We start from the raw sequence: 21,205 nt of genomic DNA, 5'->3' as shown, positions 1-21,205 counted from the left end.
TGTAATTTCTATTTTTCCTAATAATTATTATTTGCAAAGGATTTTGGGTAACAGTGCATAGAGTGCCAAACTGGTGAAAACACCAACATTTTATAACAATATAACCTATAATATCCTAATATTGGCCTATTTTATTTTTTTTGCTCCAAAAATGTCCATTATTTCCAAGAAAATACATTGTTTTTCATCACTTTTATTTAATCACATTTATTGTATATTGTCTTCTAAACTTCTTTATTTAAAGAAGAGCTGTCACATTCCAGATTACCCCAATCATACCCTAGCTCAGACACATTGGTGCAAGGTGTATATAATGCATGGGCATCAGTGCACCTCTTGCAGGAAATAGACACCAGGTTAGGCCTTCCCTAGTATAAAGAGAAGCTGGTTAGTTAAGATAGAAGAAGTCACCTATGGGGCAAGGGGAGAAGAGAAAGGAGTAGTGATGTATATGACGTTCATGTGTGTCACTGACTTGTTTTAGAGTGTTGGGGGTGAGCCTAGGGTTAGTATTACCAGGAAGAAAAGATGCTAAGGGATAGTGTGTGTGTATGTATGTGTTAGGGTGAGAGGGTGTTGGAAAAAGTTTGTGTGTCACAGCCATGGTTGCATCTTAACTGGTATCTGGGAATATTTTAGCAGCCTGCCCACCAGATGGCATGGCACATCTCCTACTTAAAGGGACCTGGATCCTCCTGTGTTATGCCCCCCCCCCCAACTTACCAGTGCTTCTGAGTCCCCGGTGCTTAGTCCGGGCTACGTGTAGAGCTCTACGCGATATAATCGCGTAGAGCTCTACACGATACAATCGCGTAGAGCTCTACACGCTGCCCGGACTAAGCACCGGGGACTCAGAAGCACCGGTAAGTTGGGGGGGCATAACACAGGAGGATGCAGGGGATCTGGACCCTCCAACTTACCGGTGCTTCTGAGTTCCCGGTGCTTAGTCCGGGCAGCGTGTAGAGCTCTACGCGATTCGTGTGGAGCTCTACATGCTGCCCGGACTAAGCACCGGGGGCTCAGATGCAGGGGACCTGGATCCTCCTGTGTTATGCGCCCCCCCAACTCAGAAGCACCGGTAAGTTTGGAGGAGGGAGGGGGAGTGTTAAATGGGGGGGTGTAAGGCATTTCTGGAGGCAGAGTGCTCTGTGAAATGCCTTTTAACCCCTTTAATGCCACTCTGCCTCCTGAAATGCCTTTTACCTCATGGGGCACAGTGGCATTTAGAGGGTTAAAAGGCATATCATGGAGCACAGTGGCATATATGGGGTATAAGGCATTTCAGGGGCAGACTGGCAAGCCTGGGGGCAGATGTGCATAACTGGGGGGGCAGGTTGAAAAAAAAAAGGAAATAAAAACAAAATATTTTTCTCAATCATAGCTTTTATTAACAAACAATTGTTCGCATTGTTTACATGAACTAACATTTACTGGTAAAACTTTTTTCCTACAGGGTCGTCTTACATTCAGGCTTTTTCTTTTTTTCATAAGTTAATATTCAGATTTTGGGGGGTCGTCTTATAATCAGGGCCGTCTTATAATCGAGCAAATACGGTATTTGAGCGCCCATACAAATGAATAGGGGAAATAGGCAGTGCGAAAGGCACACAAAATGTCATCATTATGGATGACACTATCAGCACTTTTTTATTCCAGTGCTGCAGTAGAAGTGCTTACTCAACCACTATTACTTATTACATTCCTCTGGTGCCTTTTATCATTTGTATTCATCTGCCTATGGTTTTGGAAACCTGGGTTGTTTGTTATGATTCTTGCTGTCTGTCCTGACCTGTTCCTCTCTACCGTTAGTGAACCTAAAGCCACCTCTCCTGGCCGTTGGACTGTCTGACCATTTCCTCTCTACCGTTAGTGAACCTAAAGCCACCTCTCCTGGCCGTTGGACTGTCTGACCATTTTCATTTCTCACACCGCATTACTGACTTCCATGCCTATACTGCTGCTTGGGGCTCTGCCATTCTTAAGACTACCTAGGTTGGAAGAGGAGTCTATTTCTGCTCCAGTAATCCATTACATTTATTTATATAGTGCCAGCAGATTCTATTACTACAAAGTGTGTAAGCTGACATTGTGTTATGATGTGCATGTGTTTTAGTTACAAGGATCTCCCTCTAACCGTCTTAAAAAAAATCAAGGGAGCAGGAGGTCTGTTAATGCAGACCTCCGATCCTGCTCCCTTGCAATGCGCGTGGCAACTGATGTTGTGCGTCGGGATTTCATGTCATATCCCGGCGCACAGCACCGAAGCCACGCCCACCGCCTCCACTGCACTTGTGAGAGTGAATTAGTGTGTGAGAGTGATGGGTGTTATGGTGTAGTTTAAACTGAATGTTTGTGAATGAGTGTGTGTGTGTGATAGCATGGATGTGTAAGTGTGTGGGGGGATAGCATGGCATAGGGAGGCTGTAATCATATTCTTATCATGCTTAGGTTCCAGAATGTACTGGCTGCCTGAGCATGATAGGAGTGAGATTGCTGTTAGCAATCATATTTTTTTGTTCAATTTTGGTGTGTTACCCACACCTTTATTAAAAGTAAGTAACACACCAAAATTTGACAGAACAATTCAATAACAATATTTATATATATATATGATTGCTAACAGCAATCCCACTCCTATCATGCCCAAGCAACCAGCACATGCTAGAACCTGGACATGATAGGAGTGTGATTGCTGTTTATTATATATATATATATATATATATATATATATATATATATATATATATATTGTTGTTGATTTTTTTGTCTAATTTTGGTGTGTTCAAGTGAATGCTAAATTTTCAGGTCCAGAATTTTCATTTTGGTGTGTGTGTGTGTGTATATATATATATATATATATATATATATATATAATTGTGACATTCATGTAGGATTGGTGGTGGAAGGGAGGTATGTTTCTCCTAGATTCCTTTCCTATGTGAAGTAACACCTGAGTCTTTCACCTGCTAGGTGATTAATTTAGGTGAATGAGAGGGTGGATATAAAAGGGAAGCCAGGATCTGTTCGCCTCGTTCTGAGGTATGGACCTGACACTAAGCTGGGTGGCTGTGTAAGTTTAAAGTGTTGTTGTTCCATCTAAAAAGAATATTCTATTTATATTAGTTATAATAAGTAATGATACACAGTACTTCTGCACTTAGTTCTATTGTCAACACTTGTTTTCCCCATGCTGCTGTCTGTTTGATCTGTGTAGAAAAAATAAAATGCCCACCACTGTCATTGTTTTTTTGTTTTGCTTTTTTTCACCAGTTGTAACTATCTATATTATTTTTTACTAAATCATTTTGTTTTATAATTACTAGAAAATACATTGGGTTAATTATTCTTTGGTTATTTTGGTTAATTATAACCTCTTTGTGGTTATATAATTTGAAAAGTACTAAATCATTTTTTTGCACTATTTTATTTTGTATGTACAGTTGCACGACATCTATAGATGCTTTTTGTCAATTCTGAAATAATGAATTATTAATTAATTAATTACTTATAAACGTATTTTATTTTGAATGCACAATATCTGTAGATATAGGTAATTAATTAATTTAGAATTGACAGAAAATATCTGTTCACATGTGCACACTTGTATAATAATGTTTCCTAATAGCCATTTGAGGCCTCTCTTTTTTATTAAAATACATACCTAGTGAATATATGTAATATAAAAATTAACCAATAGATGTCAGCAAATCCTTACAAATGCATAGTCTTTACAATGTTACTACCAATATATTTGTTTTGTGTGTGTATGTAAATAAAATGAAAAGGTTAAATAAACCAAATAAAATATTGATTTATTACATTTTTTTTAAATGTTTCCCAGAAAGGCTTGTTAATGGGACAAGACTAGCCAGGGTAGTAAATTGCCCAAACCACATTTGAAAGACAGAAAGTTCTTTTTTTACACTTATACATAATAACTTTTTATACAACCCACCTAATATTTATTCTGTTAAGCTTTTCTTCTGCTAGAAGTATTCTTTTGGAGTGTTTTTTTTTTGCTTTTTTTTTTTTCAATTCTCCGTTTATTGAAGGAAAAATAAAACAAGACCGTACACAGTAGCACAGCAATAAAATAACACTAGTATGGTAGACATAGAGTATCACCAAAAGAACATCAAGCACCCTCAAAAATACAAACTGAAGATGACATCGTAACAGGATGCAAGACAGCGGGTAGTTACAATTGCAGGCACAGACAAGTGATAACGTGGTACAGACAATATGCAAATACAGTACCCATAAACAACAGTAGGGTGCAATATGTACAGGGACTGAACGGCAAAAGAGCCGAAGCAGGAGGTCCCGGTAAAGTGGGCACATAGGAGACCAAATAGAACCAAACTAAAACAGAAACAAAAACAAAACCTGGGTGGCAGGCATACAAATAAAAGGAGAGCAGAACACATCAGATGTAGAGCAAACGCAGAGACCGTACATGAGGGGAGAGAAGGGGCACAGATTTAGACCAGGGGGGGGTCCGGACGATCAGCCAGAGTGGATATAAAGGAACGCCAATAAAACCACTTTAGCTCCACCGAATGGTCCTGGCCTTTAGAAGCGCTAGTAAGGACCTCCATCTGGTAAATAAATTCCACTTGGCGGAACCAAGCAGATATAGAGGGAGGAACGACGGACTTCCAGGAGAGGGGAAGAGTGGTAAGTGCGGCATTAATTAAATGGAATTTGATGGAGCCTTTGTAGGCGTGGTACGGAACCGAGTTATAATGTAGGAGCATAGTGGCCGGGGTAGCCGTAAATGCAGGGTCCGACACTTCCCGAATGACCGCGGCCACCCTGTCCCAGAAGGGCTTAAGGACAGGACAATCCCACCATATGTGAAGAAGGGAGCCTGGGTGGGAATTACAACGCCAGCACGTCGGGGAGACCTGGGGCAAAAATCTGTGTAAATCCAAGAGCACCTTATACCATCAGGTGACTATCTTGAAGAGGGTTTCCTGCACTCTGCTAGATATGGTACCCTTATGGACAATCATGAGCATCTGTTCCCAGTCCTCCGGAGAGAAGGATAAGCCCAGATCGTTCTCCCAAAGGCTGTAATAATATGGTTTGGAGGCAACCGCCGGAGTGAGCAGGAGGGCGTACAAAGCGGAAAGCAAGTGCGGAGGCTCCGACGCCTCAAGGCAAAATTGCTCAAAAACAGTGGGGGGGCAGGAGCCAGCACCCATGGCCCCGGTGGAGGAGAGAAAATGCTGGAGCTGGTGGTAAAAGAAAAGAGATAGGAAGGAGTTAGTTGCAATCCCCGTCAACTCTGACAAAGGCTTAAGGATAGAGCCCCTTGTCACATGGCAGACTCGCAAAGTGGAGACGCCCGCAGGAGTGAAGAGCGCCAGACGGACCGGATCACGACCCGGAGCAAAGTCAGGGTGCCCAGAGATAGGGAACAGGGGGGAGGGGTTGGACACGAGACCCCTCGAACCGCACACCCCAAGGCCTTCAGGGTGGGGCCAATCAAGGGGTGCTGGGGGTGGGATACACAGCGCCGAGGAGAGGCAATCCACGGAAGAGTGGCAATTGGACAAGACACCGCCGCAGCGTCCACAGACACCCAAAGACGGCGCGCCCCAACCGACCACTCCACCACACGGCGAAGATGCGCAGCTCTCCAATAGAGCTCCAGGTTGGGAAGGCCCATCCCCCCCGATATCTTAGGCCTCGTCAAGTAAGAAAAAGAAAGTCTAGGCGGCCTCCCCCGCCAGATGTAGCGGAGAAAGGCACCATGACACTTACGAAAATAGGAGCGGGGGAGGAAAATGGGCAGCGTCTGGAAAAGGTATAGGAAACGGGGTAGAACATTCATCTTGAGAACGCTGACCCTCCCGAACCAGGATACATGAGGGAATGCCCATTTATGTAGATCAGAAAGGAGAGAGGCCAACAGGGGATCAAAATTGAGAGACCGGATCCGGGACAAATCTGAGGGGAGAAGGATCCCCAGGTACTTAATATAGTCCTCTTTCCAACGAAAAGGCATAGTGGTACGTATATGGTGGGAGAAGTCCGGCGCCAAGCGAAACCCCATCACTTCTGATTAATCTTGTAGTTGGAAACATAGCTAAACCGATCCAGGACCTCCAACAACGCGGGAAGAGAACGGCCCGGGTCAGAACGCCAAGCGCGATCGAAGAGTGGTAAGTTGCAACTGGAGCGTCAGGAGGAGGGTAGCTTTGTGGCGCAATTCTAGGGCTTCAATTTGCCTAACAAGGGATAAGACAGCATCCGCATGTTGCCGCTTACCCGCGGCTCCCAGCCCTATCAGATGACCCCTCACGACCGCCTTGTGGGCCTCCCAAACCACCGTGGCAGAAACGTCCGGAGTGACATTGTCAGTGAAGTACTGAGAAATATGGGATGACAAAGTCGACAAATTACCCGGGTCATCCAACAACGATTCATTATGCCGCCAACTCCACCGGGGTCTGGGCAGAGGAACCAGGGAGAGCCCCATGAAGACCGGAGCATGATCGCTTATAGTGGAAGGGCCAATCGTGGCAGAGCACAGGAAGGACAGATGGAAATGGGAAATGAAGAAGGTATCTATCCTGGAGTAGGTGGCATGGGGGGCAGAAAAATAGGTATAATCCCGCTCTTCCGGGTGCAAGGCCCGCCAAGTATCTATGAGTTGATTGAGCTTAAGATGCCTGAGGACTTTGCGAATAATAGAGTACGGGAGATGTGACCTACCTGAGGAAGTGTCCACCAAAGGGTCGAATACCATATTAAAGTCCCCGCCCAGGACTGTAATCCCCTCCTGGAAGTCCGTCAATTTATTAAGAATCGAAATAATGGAGCGGCCCTGAGATTTGTTAGGGGCGTAGAGATTCGCCAAAGTAACCTTCTGGGAGCCTACATAGCCCTTGACTAGTATGCAGCGCCCCTCGTCATCTCGCCATTCGTCTAAAAATTGAAAGCGGACCATTTTGTGTATCAAGAGAGCCACACCCTTAGTCTTTGTGGAAGGGGAAGTAGAGAAGAAAGCTTGATAAAAGTTCCTATCCAGGAGCCGACGTTCCGATCCCTGTTTGAAATGGGTCTCCTGAATAAAGGCAATATGGGATCGAGAAGAACGGAGAAAGGAGCAAAGTTTGGAGCGTTGCTCCGGTTTATTTAAGCCCCTTATATTGAGGGTGACAAAACGCAAATGGTTAGATGACATGGTTAAGGCTGACGTAATACAGAGTAACAAAAAAGGGGCCACCACAGGTCGAACAAATCATGAACAAAAAACAATAAAACACAATAACAAAAGAAACATGTGCATGAAGTGTAATGTGTGAGGTGCACGTAGGTCAAAACAACGCCTACTACGGCGACAAAAAGTGTCGACAACATATGAGCTGAGGGACTACAGAGAGTCCCCAATTCACTGTCCACGAACGGACAGGGGAGCTCGGGGGGGAAGCCCAGCAGAGCGGATAAGGAGGTGAGGCAAAGGAGGGGGACAGCGGGGTAAGAGAGCGGGGGAAAGAAAGAGACCTCCCGCTACCGCCCACCGTCCGAGAGAGCAGAAAACAGAGGACGAAGGAGACAGGAGAAAGTGGCAGGCAAACCCTCGCGCCCCCAATGGGCACCGACAAAGCGCCCACCGGGGGAGAGGGGACACATACACAACGGGACAAGACGCAAACCACACATGAAAAAGACCAGCGGAAAGGAGAGAAGAGCGGAGGAAAGGTGGAGACCGGGGCAACAGACCGGGGGCAAAGCGAAGGAGAAGATGCCCAAAACAAGGGGCACCGCGAGCCCTCCGGCATGACCGGCCGAGTAGGACATACCCAACAGGATACCAAGGCTATGCGCGAGCGTGTGTATACGACAGGCGGTGAGTAGAATCATTCAACTATAAGGTAGCCACCACCAGTCACAACCCTAGTGAGCCGACGTAACATAAAATCGACGCGAAACGCAAAACGAGAGCCGGAAAATCAAAACGAAGCGAAAAAGGACGGAAAAATAATAGAATAAAGGCCGAAAAACCAAATAAAAAGACCCGATCGAATGATTTAGTCCCAGTCCACGACGACTGCCGGGGCGAAAAAGGCGCAACGTGAGACTAGCACAGACACTCACGTTCCCAAAGGGCCATAAGGCGAGTGACCGAGAAAGGACGGATTCAGCCTGTGGCGATCGAGGGCGTCGGGTCACGGCGGGTCCTCTTCTTGCGGTTGGAGTGCAAAGTCCAGGAGGTGGCTGGATCCAAGAGAGGTGGCTGATACGTTGAAGCTTCTTCCCAGTCAGGAACCTCCACAGCAGGTAAGTGCAGGGCCTCCAAAAAATGTTGTAGCTCCCCCGGGTGTCGCAAGGTGAAAGAAGCGCCATTCCGCCGGGCAATCAACATGAATGGAAAGCCCCACTGGTAAGAAACTCCAGCTTCCCGGAGCGCAGCTGTAATGGGCCGCAACGCCCTGCGTTTTTGGAGAGTCAGCGGTGAGAGGTCCTGGTAAATAGAAAGCTTGTCCCCGTCGTATTCCACAGTACCGGAGGAGCGGCAGGCCTTCAATACCGCCTCTTTGACGGAATATTCGTGGAAACAGCACACCACATCTCTCGGGGGGGAAGACGGAGATCCCTTCGGCCGTAGAGCGCGGTGGGCCCTGTCAAACTGGATCGGTGCATCTTCCGGCAGGCCGAGCAGCAAATTGAACACCGACTGCAGTACCTGACGAATTTGCTCCGGAGGGACCGTCTCAGGTAGGCCGCGTACGCGGAGGTTGTTTCGCCTGCCCCGGTTGTCCAGATCCTCCAGTTGTCGCCGAAGTTGGTGGATGGTTTCGGTGTGTGAATATAGGGTAGAAGAATGAGAGTCGATGCGTTCGCAAGCGGTAGTGTGAGAGTATTCAAGCGAGAGAACACGATCGCCCAGCTGCTTCAGGTCATGTTTAACCCCTTCGAGACAAAGGCTGATTTTACTTTTTGTACCCTTTGTGACAATGGCCTTTTTAACATTTCTGCGCTGCTTGTGTTTAGCTGTAATTTTCTTCTTTCCCGTTTACTGAACCCACACACATTAGATATTGTTTTTTTCAGGACAAGAAGGGCTTTCTTTAGATGACATTGTTTTGATTGTATCATATTATTTACTATTAAAAAAATTATAAAATATGGTGAAAAATTTAGAAAAAAATGACTGTTTCTAACTTTTAGTTGAAAAATCTTTTACTCATCTATAAAAGGTAATGAAAAAACCTGCTAAATAGATTCTACTATTTGTCCTGAGTTTAGAAATACCCAATGTTTTTATGTTTTTTTGCTTTTTTCTACCCATTATGGGGCAATAAGTACAGGTAGCGTTTTGCTATTTCAAAGCCATTTTTTCCAAATCTGGTAATTCTTCCCCCCATGTGCCATTTCGGGTATCTTTGAACCCGGCCAATGCAATTTACCCCATCAAGTCATATATTTTTGAAAACTAGACAGCCCAGGGTATTCCAAATGCTAGTATTTTAACTCTTTCCATGCACCATATCTACCACCAGTCTTTGTCAAACTTTATGGTAGTCATTTTTTTGCATTTGTTTTGTCATACACATTTTACTTCAGGTATGAATTAAAATGTTCTAGTTTATGTCACTATCACAAAACACCCCAATATGTGTTCAGCAACATCTCCTGAGCGCAGCGATACCCCACATGAATGATTTTGCCTGGCTGTTTGGGGGCAAAAGGGCCACATTTGGGGCATGCGCATTTTTCAATGTTGAACTTTGGCATTTGGGGATCCACTGCCCATGCCCTATTTGGTACATCTTTGAGCCGGGCCATTTCAGTGTGCCCAATAAACCCATATATTTTTGAAAACTAGACACCCCAGGGTATTTCAAATGCTAGTATTTTAACTCTTTCCATGCACCATATCTACCACCAGTCTTTGTCAAACTTTGTGGTAGTCATTTTTTTGCATTTGGTTTTCCACACACATTTTAATTCAGGCATGAATTAAAATGTTCTCGTGTATGTCACTATCACAAAACACCCCAATATGTGTTCAGCAACATCTCCTGAGTACAGCGATACCTCACATGAATGATTTTGCCTGGCTGTTTTGGGGCAAAAGGGCCACATTTGGGGCATGCGCTTTTTTCAATGTTGAACTTTGGCATTTGGGATCCACTGCCCATGCCCTATTTGGTACATCTTTGAGCCGGGCCATTTCAGTGTGCCCAACAAAACCATATATTTTTCAAAACTAGACACCCCAGGGTATTTTAAATGCTGGTATTTTAACTCTTTGCATGCACATATTTTACCACCAGCATTTTTTCAAAGTTTGCAGTAATATTTTTGTGTGTGTATTTTTCCCACACACACCTACTTTATGTATGAATTTACAGCTCCTGGTATATGCCGCTGTCACACAACACCCCATAATGTGTTCAGCAACATCTCCTGAGTGCAGTGATACCCCACATGCATGGGTGTGTCATTTTTTGGGGGAACTAAAAGGCCACATTTGGTACGTGTGCATTTTTCTAATTGGAAATTAGATGTGTGGCCATCCTTCCCCCCGTGTTAATTGGGACGTTGTTGAACCTGGCCCATTCAATTTACCCCATCAAATCATACATTTTTTAAAAGTAGACACCCCACGGGCATTTAATATGCCAGTATTTTAACTCTTTCCATGCGAGAATTGTTTTAAGCTAATATGCTAATTTTAGGACTTGCTCACAAAAATATATTTTTTATATATATATATATTTTTTTTTTATTTTTTTTTAAAAAAAATTTAACATTTTTTTTCAACTTGGAGGTTCCCCTGATAGTGACATCAGTGGGAAATGATTTTTACATTTTACTGTTTTTTTACTATTTTTTTCTAATTATTATTAATTTTATTTTATTTTTTAATTTATTTTTACTAATCACACTGTGATTAGAAAGCTGGGCTCCATTGACTTGCATGGTGAATGCAGTACCTGTATTCAACCTGCAAGTGGAGCCAAAGTTCTCTAGATGGTCTGGACCATCTAGCGATCTTTTAAAATTTGTGGTTCCTGTTACACGACGGCGGCCATCTTCCTTGATGGCGAAGATTGCCGGCAGCTGCGGCTGTGACCGCTCTCCGGAGCGGTCACAGCCCATCAAAAGGTTAGTGTTTGGTGTCGCTGGATGCCTCCTGATCGAGGCATTCCAGCGACACCATTTAAGTTTAGGAGGCGATCGTCGATCGCCTCCTAAACGCTTTTAAAACGGGCGTCCGCCGCCATACAAAGTATGGCGGATGTTGACGCCCCGTGGAGGGGCCAGAGATGGCCCCTTCGTGCCGATCGCGGCGTTGCTGAATGCCTCGAGGTCGAGGCATTCAGCAACGCTTTTTGGGTGCAGAAAGCGATAGTAGATCGCTTTCTGCACCCGTTTAAAGACGTGCCGGTCCTGGCACGTCAATTGTCGTAAAGCACATGCTTTTCCGTGCCGTGCCAGGACCGGCAATTGTCATTAAGGGGTTAATGACCACGAGGTCGGCCCGCACGCCCCGAAGGGCCTGGTCAAGTGAGGAGTCGATCACGGCCGCCAAGTCCGCTTTCGTCGGGAGCGCCTTAAAAGCCTCTTGCCAGGAGGGACCCGGTGGCACCGGAGGCGGGGAGCCCGCTTCCTGATCCCGGAGGCCGTCGTCGGAGCACTCGCTAATCTGGCTGGCGGGAGATGGCGCCATCTTGGGCTCCGCGTCCCGAGAGTCCTGGTCGGGTTGCCCGTGAAAATAGGACCTGACAGATGGAGTGGACGGTCGGTCCCGCGCTCCAGACGTTCGTGGGGTAGACCCCACTCGGTTAGTTTTCCCCATCGTCAAAGAAAAGCGGAAAAACAAGCTTAAAAGTCGGACGGCGAGCGGAGCTCGAGACTTAAGCTGCCATCATCGTCGAGCGCTAACGCCGCCCCCTTGGAGTGTTTTTTAACCCCTTAAGGGCTATTCGTTTTGTACCCTTTGTGACCAAGACTATTTTAACACTTTTACGGTCCTTGTGTTTAGCTGTAATTTTCATATCTCCCAATAAGTGTACCTACTCAAGTTATGTATTGTTTAGTTTTTTGTTTTCAGAACAAGAAGGGAGTTCTGCAGATGTTATTTTTTTATCATATTGTCTAATTTCCTATAAAAAAAAATATTGTGAAAAAACAAAAGAGCACTTTTTCTCTCATATATTTGAAAACTCAATCACTTATCTACAAAAGCTGATGGAAAATCTACTATTTGTCCTGAGTTTAGAAATACCCAATGTTTTTTTTGTAAGTTCTAGTTTAGGTATGGATTTACAGCCCTTGGTACATACCACTGTCAATCAACACTCCAATATGTGTTCAGCAACATCCCCTGAGTAAAGTGATACAACCCATGCATGGGCTTGTCAGGTTGTTTGAGGGCTAAAAGGTAACATTTGGGAAGTGCACATTCTTTTTTATTTTGACATCTGGTCAGTTTGTGCCTATGCCCCATTTGGGACATCTTTGAGCCCGGCCAATTTAATTTACCCCATCAAATGATTTTTTTTAAAGTAGACATCTCATGACTATTTGAAATGCTAGTATTTTAACTCTTCCCATGACAGGATTTTTGGGAAGATACACTGCTAATTTTACATATTGTTGGAACTAGATGGTTCCCCTGATGGTGACTTAACTGCATAATTTTTTATAAATGTTTGGGTTTTTTTTTATTATTTTAATTATTTACCATTTTTTATATTTTACTAATCACATTGTGATTAGAAAGCTGGGCTCCATTGAGTTGCATGGTTGAATGCAGCACCTGTAGAAACCCTCTTGAGAACTTCCCCTCTTGAGAACTTGTTTATTTTCTTAAAGGAGGACACCATCTTATGAGAGGCAAAATCTCGCAGAGTGGTCACAGTGCGTCCTGGGGTGGGTTTTCGGTGTCGCTGAATGCCTCGCTATTGAGAATTTTCAGCAACACCGTTTAAGCTTAGAAGGTGATTGTTGATCACCTCCTAAGATCTTTTAAATCAGGGTTTGATGCCTGGGGGCTGCTCTTGCCATCTTACAATCTATTAGAAAGTTTGATGGGGGTGAAATACAAGGTAAAGGATGCTTGAGTGAGGATAATATGATTGTAACAAAGTTGATGTGAAGAAGTGTGTGGAGATCTTGATGCTGGAGGGGGATTGTTTGTGGTTATTAAGGTATGTATTGTATGCTTCTCTAGATTGTTACTTTTTTAGAATAAGTAGGGTGAACTCTAAGAGAACAGATATTCAAGAGACTGAGCACAGCATTGGTAAAATCCTGAATGATGTGGGGAAAAAATTGCCAATGGTAGAAGATAGATACAAGTCATGGGAAACAGAAGGGGAGAGTTAGAATAGTATTTGGAAATAAGGGCATACATGGGGAGGTGCAGTATTCTGTCCTAACTGTTCATGATAGATTGGAGTGGTGAAAATAGAGAGAAGAGGAGATCAGTTAGCATGAATTGGCAATAATCCTGTTTGGATATCACTTGGAAATTCATCAGTATTTGGTTGATTTTTTTGTTGTGGAAAGGATATATTTAGAGATACTTTTCAGGTTAACGTGGTCTTTTGGATAAATTGTTTAATTCTCAACAGTGATGTGATATATGAGGAATTGAGGATAGAGGGGAGGGGGAATAATGAGAAGCCAATTCTTGGTGATATTGAGCTCAAGGTAGTAGGATGCCTCTGAGGATGCAATTTCAGAAAGACAGGCAGGTAAAATGTCAGACAAGGAAAATTTGCATATCATTGTGTGACATCTTTTTATATAGCACCAGCAGATTCCGTTGCTCTGTTACAACAGTCTTAGTAAAATACTTTCTGATCACAAACAGTAACAAACTGGAGTAACAAACTAGTACAAAAGGAGAAGAGGACCCTGCTCTTGCAAGTTTATAGCTTAAAATCTAGTTGGTGGTTGAGGGGAAAGTGAAACAGTAGGAGTGGACTGCCTGGATAGGGATGAGTTGGTCGCGTTAGGATGAGCTGTAGAGACTGTTGGTCATTCAGATGGCTTGATTAAATGTTATACACTTCTTGAAAATATGGGTTTTCAGAGATTATGGGTAGTCCTCCAAATTCTCAAACCTGGAGTCCCCTGACAGAAAGTGATCTATGTAAAGGAGGTACTGGAATCCAGAAGAGATCGGTTTTCTGAGAAGATGTGTAGAATGGGAAGAGTAGAAACCTCAGAACAAAGCCCTGAGGCACACATCGTGTAAGTTAATTTGGGAAGGAGGAAAGCCGAGGTATGGGAATGGAGTATTTGGAGTACAAAGTCATTGGGTAACATGATTTCCTTGTCAGACTCTTGGCAGTATGAGAGCACCTATTGAAGTTTATGGTCTGTTTGGAGTGCTATGGCTGAGGTAGAAGCATGGACTACAACAGCAAGAGCAATGTGATCTAGGATTAAGCCATTAAAGATCATGCTTTTATTTTTTGTACCCTTTGTGACCGAGGTTATAACATTTTTGCAGTGCTCCTGTTTAGGTGTAATTTTCTTCTTTCTCATTTAGTGAACACAGAAATTATATATTGTTTTTTCATAACAAGAAGGGCTTTCTTCAGATACCATTTTATGATCATATCATCTAATTTCCTATAAAATTTAAAAACAATTAAAAAAAGCACCTTTTCTCACTTTTGTTTAAAAAAAATCTACAAAAATCTACAAAATTTATTAAATAAAACCTGCTAAATAGATTCTACTATTTGTCCTGAGTTTACAAATGTTCTAACATAAATACTTACACACATTGTACTTTCGGTATACATTTACACTGACAAACAACACCCTAATTTGTGTTCAGCAACATCTCCTGATTACACCCATGCATAGATTTGTCGGGTTGTTTGGGGGCAAGAAATTCCACAAGTGGCCATCTATTTTCTTTTCATTTTGACATCTGTTTAATCTGAGCCCATTTCCTATTTGGGACATCTTGGAACCCAGCCAATTCAATTCACACCGACAAACCATACATTTTTGAAGCTAGACATGCTAATATTTTAACATATTCAATGCCGGGATATTTGGCAAGATACGGTGCTAATTTTAGCGCTTGATTCTAAAACAACTTTTTTAATATATATATATTTTTTGACTTTTTATTGGAACTAGATGGTTCCCCTGATGGTGACTTCACAACATAGTTATTTTTAAATGTTACTTATTTTTATTAATTTTTTTATTTTTTTATTTTTTTTGCGAATCACATTGTGATTAGTAAGCTGGGCTCCATTGAGTTGCATGGTTAAATGCAGTACCTGTATTCAGGTACCAGATATCTCAGAAGGGTTTGGAGAGACCCTCTTGGACACTTGTTTATTTTTTAATGGACATCGCAATCTTGCAAGAGGCACAATCTCTTGCAGTGGCGCTTGTGACCACTCTCTGGTGCTTCTTGGGGTGAGTTCTCGGTGTCACAGAATACCTTGCTATTGTAGCATTTTAGGTACACTGTTTAAGCTTAGGAGGTGATCATCGATAATATGTAACACTGAGTGGACCCACAATGTAGGAACCTGGAAGCCAACACATTTGGAGTCTGTACCTTTAAAAAGAGGTGTATAGAACCTGGGACTGCAATATTCCATACAACAGGAACATTATACTCGTGCATGTTGGTGACACGCTAAGTGTTTGGATGGCTTCCCGGGACATGACTAGCATGTCTGGCTGTGGCGGCAGTTTGGGAGGTAAGTGTAGTGACAGATTCCTTAGAATGACTATATCCTTCTGGAGATAGGGGTTCCACAGAGCTGGACTGGGGATAATGAGGTATCCATGGTACTTTAAGGCAAATATCTGGATATGAAAGGCCATACATTATGTTTGCCCACTCATGTAGCTTGTGGACCACCATATACAGCTGGTGGCTACATTCTGCAGTACCCAATCTGCCCAATGTGCCAGATGCTGCACCAAGGAAAAATAATATTAAAATGTATCCTTTATTAATATGCGCAAAAAAGGGGAATAATCACTTAATATGGGGGTTGGGTACAAATAGGAATTAGAAAGGAAAACCTTCCTAGAGCAATCATTTCTCAGCTCCTGGTGTACTAATCCACCTGCCTAAAAGAGTGCTAGACAGTCTAAGCTTCGTGCAGCTGTGAGAGAGAGAATATAATTTGATGGAAAAAACATTCAGCTCATTTGTAAAGATATAATTGAATTTGATTGAATACTACAGCTGAAGTATATTCTGTATAGTAGCTTATATATAGGTGCATTGAATGAATGCTGGTTGTGGTGGGCCATTTTTATATTCACTGAATGCAACAGTTGATACAAACAGGGCCGGCCCTATAATGGGGCAGACTGGGGCAATTGCCCCAGGCGGCACTTTTGAAGGGGCGGCACTTTGCCACCCCAAGTGCCGCTGTTTGTCATCCAATGCGGCTACCGGCGCCGGTTTTAACATAAATGTAAAACCGCCGCCGTTTAATTACTTAAAAACAGAGCAGTTGCCCGTCACCGCGTGACAAGGAGAAGATCTCGAGCGAGAAGAGGCTGAAGAGCACGTCGGTGGAAAAAGAAAAAGTAAGTATTTAAAAAAAAAATAATAATTGAGGTGATAAGCGGACCGATGGAGTCGCGGACAGACATATTCATGCCCCTAGAGGGTTGCTGTGGAGAGGGGACATTAACAATTTAATATTATTGAAATATTTGCGGGCCTACAGTGCACCATGTCTGAAATGTGTGCAGGTGATGTTCACTCCCCTTCTGTTCTTCCATATTGGCGATATTCTATTTAATATGAAATGGGAACCAAAATGGGTGGACTGGTAGGTGGTACAAAGCAAACAGCAACTGCTCAAAACAGCACAAATGTATGACCTCAATACCTCAGCACATGAGAGGTGAGCTGTAAGCTCAAGTGTTAAGCCTGTTAAAATGGCTGTTTATGGAGGTTATCATGAACCTCTGAAATCACTGTTTTTTCCTCCAAATATGTATAGGATTTTTTGTAATACATATGTAGAACCTTCTTGGCCTTGGAGCAGGTTTAATGTTAACATACACTGGCTGTGTCTTCTGTTTTTGAGGTAACTACAGCTAATAGGGCTTGTGGTTATCTGTCTTATCTGGTTATCTAAAGAAAGGCCTAATTTTAAAGGGTGGGAAGGACATAATTTTAAAGGACATATTCATGCCCCTAGAGGGTGGCTGGGGAGTGAGGACACAACAGGGTGGTTAGGGGGGCATCAAAACACAAGGGGGGCATCAAATAAATCAATGCACAAAGGGGCCTGGCAGGGGGCACAGTCAGATACACACAATAAGCAGCAATGTGGATTTTTTATGCTCTTGACAGGTGTCAGAGCCTGTCCTGGTGTGTATTTGGTTATCTACTTCCTGGCACTTTACTTACTGTAGGGATAAATAGAACTTTGTAATTTTTATTTATCCAGAGAAAAAAACGCCTTCCTGAATTTCTAGTCACATCAAAGGACAAAACTCCAGACATCAGTGTGAGGAAAAGTAAAGGTATTGTGTTATTTACTCTATTTCAATCTGAATATATTATGAAAAAGGAAACTTAAATTGGTTCTTTGGAGTTTGTGAAACACAATTGCTGATTTCTTTATAGAGGGGACTATGTGTGTGTGTGTTTGGGTCTCGGTGTGGCAGAGCCTGTCCTGGTGTGTATTTGGTTATCTGTTTCCTGGCACTTTACTTACTGTAGGGATAAATAGAACTTTGTAATTTTTATTTATCCAGAGACAAAACGCCTTCCTGAATTTCTAGTCACGTCAAAGGACAAAACTCCAGACATCAGTGTGAGGGAAAGTGAAGGTATTGTGTTATTTACTCTATTTCAATCTGAATATATTATGAAAAAGGAAACTTAAATTGGTTCTTTGGAGTTTGTGAAACACAATTGCTGATTTCATTATAGAGGGGACTATACACCACATATTGCTCCTTACTATACTCACTATATCTTTGTTTTTCTCATTATGTATTTGTGCCCCATGTGGAGGAGTATGCCTTTTAACCCCTTATATGCCACTCTGCCTTCAGAAATGCTCTGCGGGGATCTGGATCTTAGTCTCATATTTTTTTGTGATTGTGTCTTCTTGATACGCAACGCTAAAGTCTTTACATTTGTGTCACCTTTTGCCAACAGCCATGTCTGGCGGAAAGAAACGAATACGTCTTTCTGGTGCACAATATGCAAAGATTAGAGTGGCGAAGAAGGCTTTTTTATCTAAGCAGAAAGGAGTCATGCTGAAATTTATTAATCCAGGGAGCCAAGACAAAGCTCCGATGGAACAAGAGTTTCCAACTGAGGAGATAATTGCTACGGCATCCACATCAGCATCACAAACTGAGGAAGCTCTACATATTCGTGAAGAGGAAAGCCCAACAGATGTGAGCACGGTGGATGAGCTGGTTCCTGGTGATGCTGAGTTCAGTCCTCTATTTCTTGAAGACCCAGGGCTCTGGCCAGATATGAGCAGTAAACTGAGAGATTTCCTGGTAGCATACGGTCCACATCAGCTGAAAAGTTTCAGCTTTCCAAAGGACAAATCTGAAGGAAATCAAAGCTTTCATCGGATGCATTATTGGCGTAATCTACCCAATATGGAGAAAGTGGAGAGGTCATGGCTTATGTACTCAAAGAGTAAGAATGCTGTGTATTGTTTTTGTTGCAAAGTCTTCCAAACAGACCTCACTGTATCTGCTTTAAGTTCTAGAGGAACAAATGACTGGAAACACCTTAGCAGGAATTTGGCATGTCATGAGAAGATACCATCTCACCAGAGAGCATTCCATAGCTGGTTTGAACTGCGTACAAGACTTAGGTTGAAGACAACCATAGATGCAAAACACAAAGAGAAGATTGATTCTGAAACTTATCACTGGGAAAATGTTCTAAAAAGGCTCATTGCCATTGTTAGAGTCCTTGCTACTCAAAACCTAGCACTGCGTGGTACATCAGATAAGCTGTTTGTGCCAAACAATGGTAATTTTCTTAAAATTGTGGAGTTGATGGAAGAGTTTGACCCAGTCCTAAAGGAACATCTCAGAAGAGTAACCAGTAAAGAAACCCACATTAACTATCTTGGGAAGACTGTTCAAAACGAAATCATCCAGTTACTGGCAGGGCAAATCAAAGAGACAATTCTGGCAAACCTGAATGCTGCAAAATATTACTCTGTAATTCTGGACTGTACACCTGATATAAGCCATTCTGAACAAATGACTTTAATGGTCCGTTTTGTAATGGCAACAGACTCAGGTGTAAATGTCAGAGAACTTTTTTTGGGGTTCATCGATATAGATGATACAACAGGATCTGGTATGACAAACATGCTTCTTGAGAAGCTGAAAGAAATGGGAGTTGACCTTATGGATATGAGAGGACAGGGATATGACAATGGAGCCAACGTGAAGGGAAAAAACAGTGGTGTACAAACACGAGTGCGAGTGTTAAATCCCAGAGCCTTTTTTGCTCCTTGCAGTTCCCATTCATTGAACTTGGTAATCAGCGATGCTGCCTCTGCATGTCCCGAAGCTTCAGAGTTCTTTAATGTAATACAAAGTGTGTATGTATTCTTCTCTGCATCTACCCACCGTTGGCAAATCCTCAAACAACATCTTGGACGTTCACATATTACAGTGAAACCACTGAGTACCACACGATGGGAGAGTCGCGTGGAAGCAGTAAAGGCTATCCGAAACCAGATTGGGAAAATTTATGATGCCCTAACTGCAGTTATGGAGGATGCTGGTTTAACAGGAGCAGCTCGTGGCAAAACACTAGCAGAAGGGAGAGGAATCACAAGGAATATATGCAATTTTAAATTTCTGTGTGGTCTAGTGTTGTGGCATGATGTACTCTTCCATGTAAACATTGTAAGCAAAAGACTGCAACAGATTGATGTTGATATTTCTGTGGCAGTTCAACAACTTGACATGACAAAGGCTTTTCTACAGACTTATCGATCAGATGAGGAATATGAAAATGTATTGAAAAGCGCACAAAAGATGGCAGAAGAACTTGACATCGATCCGACTTTTCCCCTTGCCGTAGTTCGGGTTCGCCGCAGAAGAACTCATTTTGATTATGAGGCAGAGGATGAATGCATCAGTGATCCAAAACAACAGTTCAAAGTTAATTTTTTTTTACCAAGTTCTAGACTGTGCTATCCAGTCACTGGAAGAACGTTTTTTGCAGCTACACGAGCACAGCAATGTCTTTGGGGTTCTCTACAACATTCCCAAGCTAAAAGAAGCAATACCTGAAGACCTACTCCAGCAGTGTAAAGAATTGGAAAGAGTTTTGTCCCATGAGAACATGCGGGATATTGACTCGACTGATCTCAATGATGAACTGAGAGCAATTTCAAAATATATCCCTTCAGACTTGTCTCCCAAGGGTGTGCTGGAGTATATCTGCACAAACAATTTGACTGGCCTCTTTCCAAATGTCTTCATTGCACTGCGCATACTGCTAACACTTCCTGTAACCGTTGCTAGTGGAGAGCGAAGCTTCTCAAAGCTGAAGCTAATAAAAACATACCTGCGCTCCACAATGACGCAAGAAAGGTTGGTGGGCCTGGCGACAATTTCAATTGAACACGAATTAGCCAAAACTATACACCTGAAGGAAGCAGTGTCTATATTTGCAGCCAAGAAGGCACGGAAAGCACCAATTTGAGTTGATTGGTATATAGTTGTTTGCAATATTGTTGTGATGGTTAATGTTGTCTGTTAATGATAAACCGTTTTGCTATTTATTAAAACTATTTAAACTGTTTATATAAATACAGCTATATTTAAAAAAAATTGTAGGAGCTGTATAGTTGATTGCAATATTGTTGTTATCGTTGTTGCTATTTAATAAATCTATTTAAACTATTTCTATAAATAAAGCTATATAAAAATATGGAGTTTGCAGTTGCATGTAAATTATCACTTCCTAATTTTAGTTTTAACTATCATGATATAACATAATGGATGTAGAACAGTTTTTGCAGAATTTTTTCCCCCGAAGCGGGGGGGGGGGGGGCAGCATTTCACACTTCGCCCCAGGCAGCACAATGTCTTGGGCCGGCCCTGGATACAAACACATTTAATACTGCTGATACAAACACATTTAATACTACAGCAACAGTATATTATACACTGATCTGATAACTGTGTTATCATGGCACCTGTTAGTTGGTAGGATATA

General features: G+C 42.7%; 1 protein-coding gene across 1 annotated transcript; it reads left to right on the top strand.

Annotated features, from left to right (window-relative positions):
• The first annotated feature begins 15,673 nt into the window (after positions 1-15,673).
• On the top strand, positions 15,674-20,689 carry LOC149277999 (zinc finger MYM-type protein 1-like). The gene is made up of 3 exons (XM_089502493.1): positions 15,674-15,710; positions 18,152-20,119; positions 20,163-20,689. The coding sequence occupies exons 1-3, from the start codon at positions 15,674-15,676 to the stop codon at positions 20,687-20,689; spliced, it is 2,532 nt and encodes an 843-aa protein (XP_089358619.1).
• Positions 20,690-21,205: the final 516 nt, after the last annotated feature.

Source organism: Sceloporus occidentalis, unplaced genomic scaffold (assembly GCF_023333645.1).
Source record: "Sceloporus occidentalis isolate IW3139 unplaced genomic scaffold, rSceOcc1.0.p SCAF_204, whole genome shotgun sequence".
In the NCBI taxonomy this organism is placed as follows: Eukaryota; Metazoa; Chordata; class Lepidosauria; order Squamata; family Phrynosomatidae; genus Sceloporus; species Sceloporus occidentalis.
This window is presented reverse-complemented; position numbering and strand designations above follow the sequence as displayed.

Coding starts and splice junctions, on each gene's coding strand:
- LOC149277999 (XM_089502493.1), top strand. CDS start 15,674: ATGACTAGCATGTCTGGCTGTGGCGGCAGTTTGGGAG. Junction 15,711..18,151: donor CTGTGGCGGCAGTTTGGGAG/GTAAGTGTAGTG, acceptor TTTTGCCAACAG/CCATGTCTGGCGGAAAGAAA. Junction 20,120..20,162: donor GGCAGAGGATGAATGCATCA/GTGATCCAAAAC, acceptor TTTTTTACCAAG/TTCTAGACTGTGCTATCCAG.